Source organism: Austrofundulus limnaeus, unplaced genomic scaffold (assembly GCF_001266775.1).
Source record: "Austrofundulus limnaeus strain Quisiro unplaced genomic scaffold, Austrofundulus_limnaeus-1.0 Scaffold1042, whole genome shotgun sequence".
Classification (NCBI taxonomy): domain Eukaryota; kingdom Metazoa; phylum Chordata; class Actinopteri; order Cyprinodontiformes; family Rivulidae; genus Austrofundulus; species Austrofundulus limnaeus.
This window is the reverse complement of record NW_013953444.1, coordinates 49,666-50,265: the sequence shown is the minus strand read 5'-3', so window position 1 is coordinate 50,265 and position 600 is coordinate 49,666. Positions and strand designations below refer to the sequence as shown.

At 42.5% G+C, this 600-nt stretch overlaps 1 protein-coding gene across 1 annotated transcript in view; it reads right to left on the bottom strand.

Annotated features, from left to right (window-relative positions):
* The window catches only part of LOC106533875 (M-phase phosphoprotein 9), a gene marked incomplete in the record, with an annotated part of 56,930 nt that overhangs the window by 23,666 nt on the left and 32,664 nt on the right, over positions 1–600 (bottom strand). The window contains 2 exon segments of the mRNA XM_014030335.1: positions 37–206; positions 279–509. Of these exon segments, the coding sequence (XP_013885789.1) occupies positions 37–206; positions 279–509 (401 nt within the window).

Sequence of the window (600 nt, the reverse complement as noted above, 5' to 3'; positions counted from 1 at the left end):
AACAGCAACAGAAAAGTGAATGTTTATGGTCCTTACAAGGTGCTCGGCTTTCTGTAGCTTTGGTCTCTTCTAGCTCTATCAGGGCCTTCATCATGGGCGTCAGAGGGCTGGATCCCTCTCTCTGACTTGCCTCCTTCTGGGTAGAACTCTCCTCCTGGAGTCTGACCTGAGGCAGAATCTGTTCACACTCTGGAGGAGATGCACACCTGCAAAACCAGGAGCCCAGGCAGTCATAATGCAACCTAATAAATAACACATTCACATCTATAAAAACCAACCTCCAGTTCCCTCCAAGAGGGGCATCCACAGTACTTCCTGTTCCTGATGAACCATCACTTAGAGAATATGACAATCTCTTGTGGACAATTGATTGGTTGGTTTGAAGAAATGGTGATTTTCTGCCTCCATTAATCTGTTCAGTCAGAGAACAAGGAGACCTCCTTCTGGTGACATCTGGTTCTGTCTTGTTTTTACTGGGTGACAGCATCAAGTCTGGATGGTGGAAAAATCTGCAAATATTTCAGAAAATAAATCAGGTATCATATGTTATAAATATTTTACACTGATAATAAGAAAACAAAAAGTTTGTTGTGTAAATGC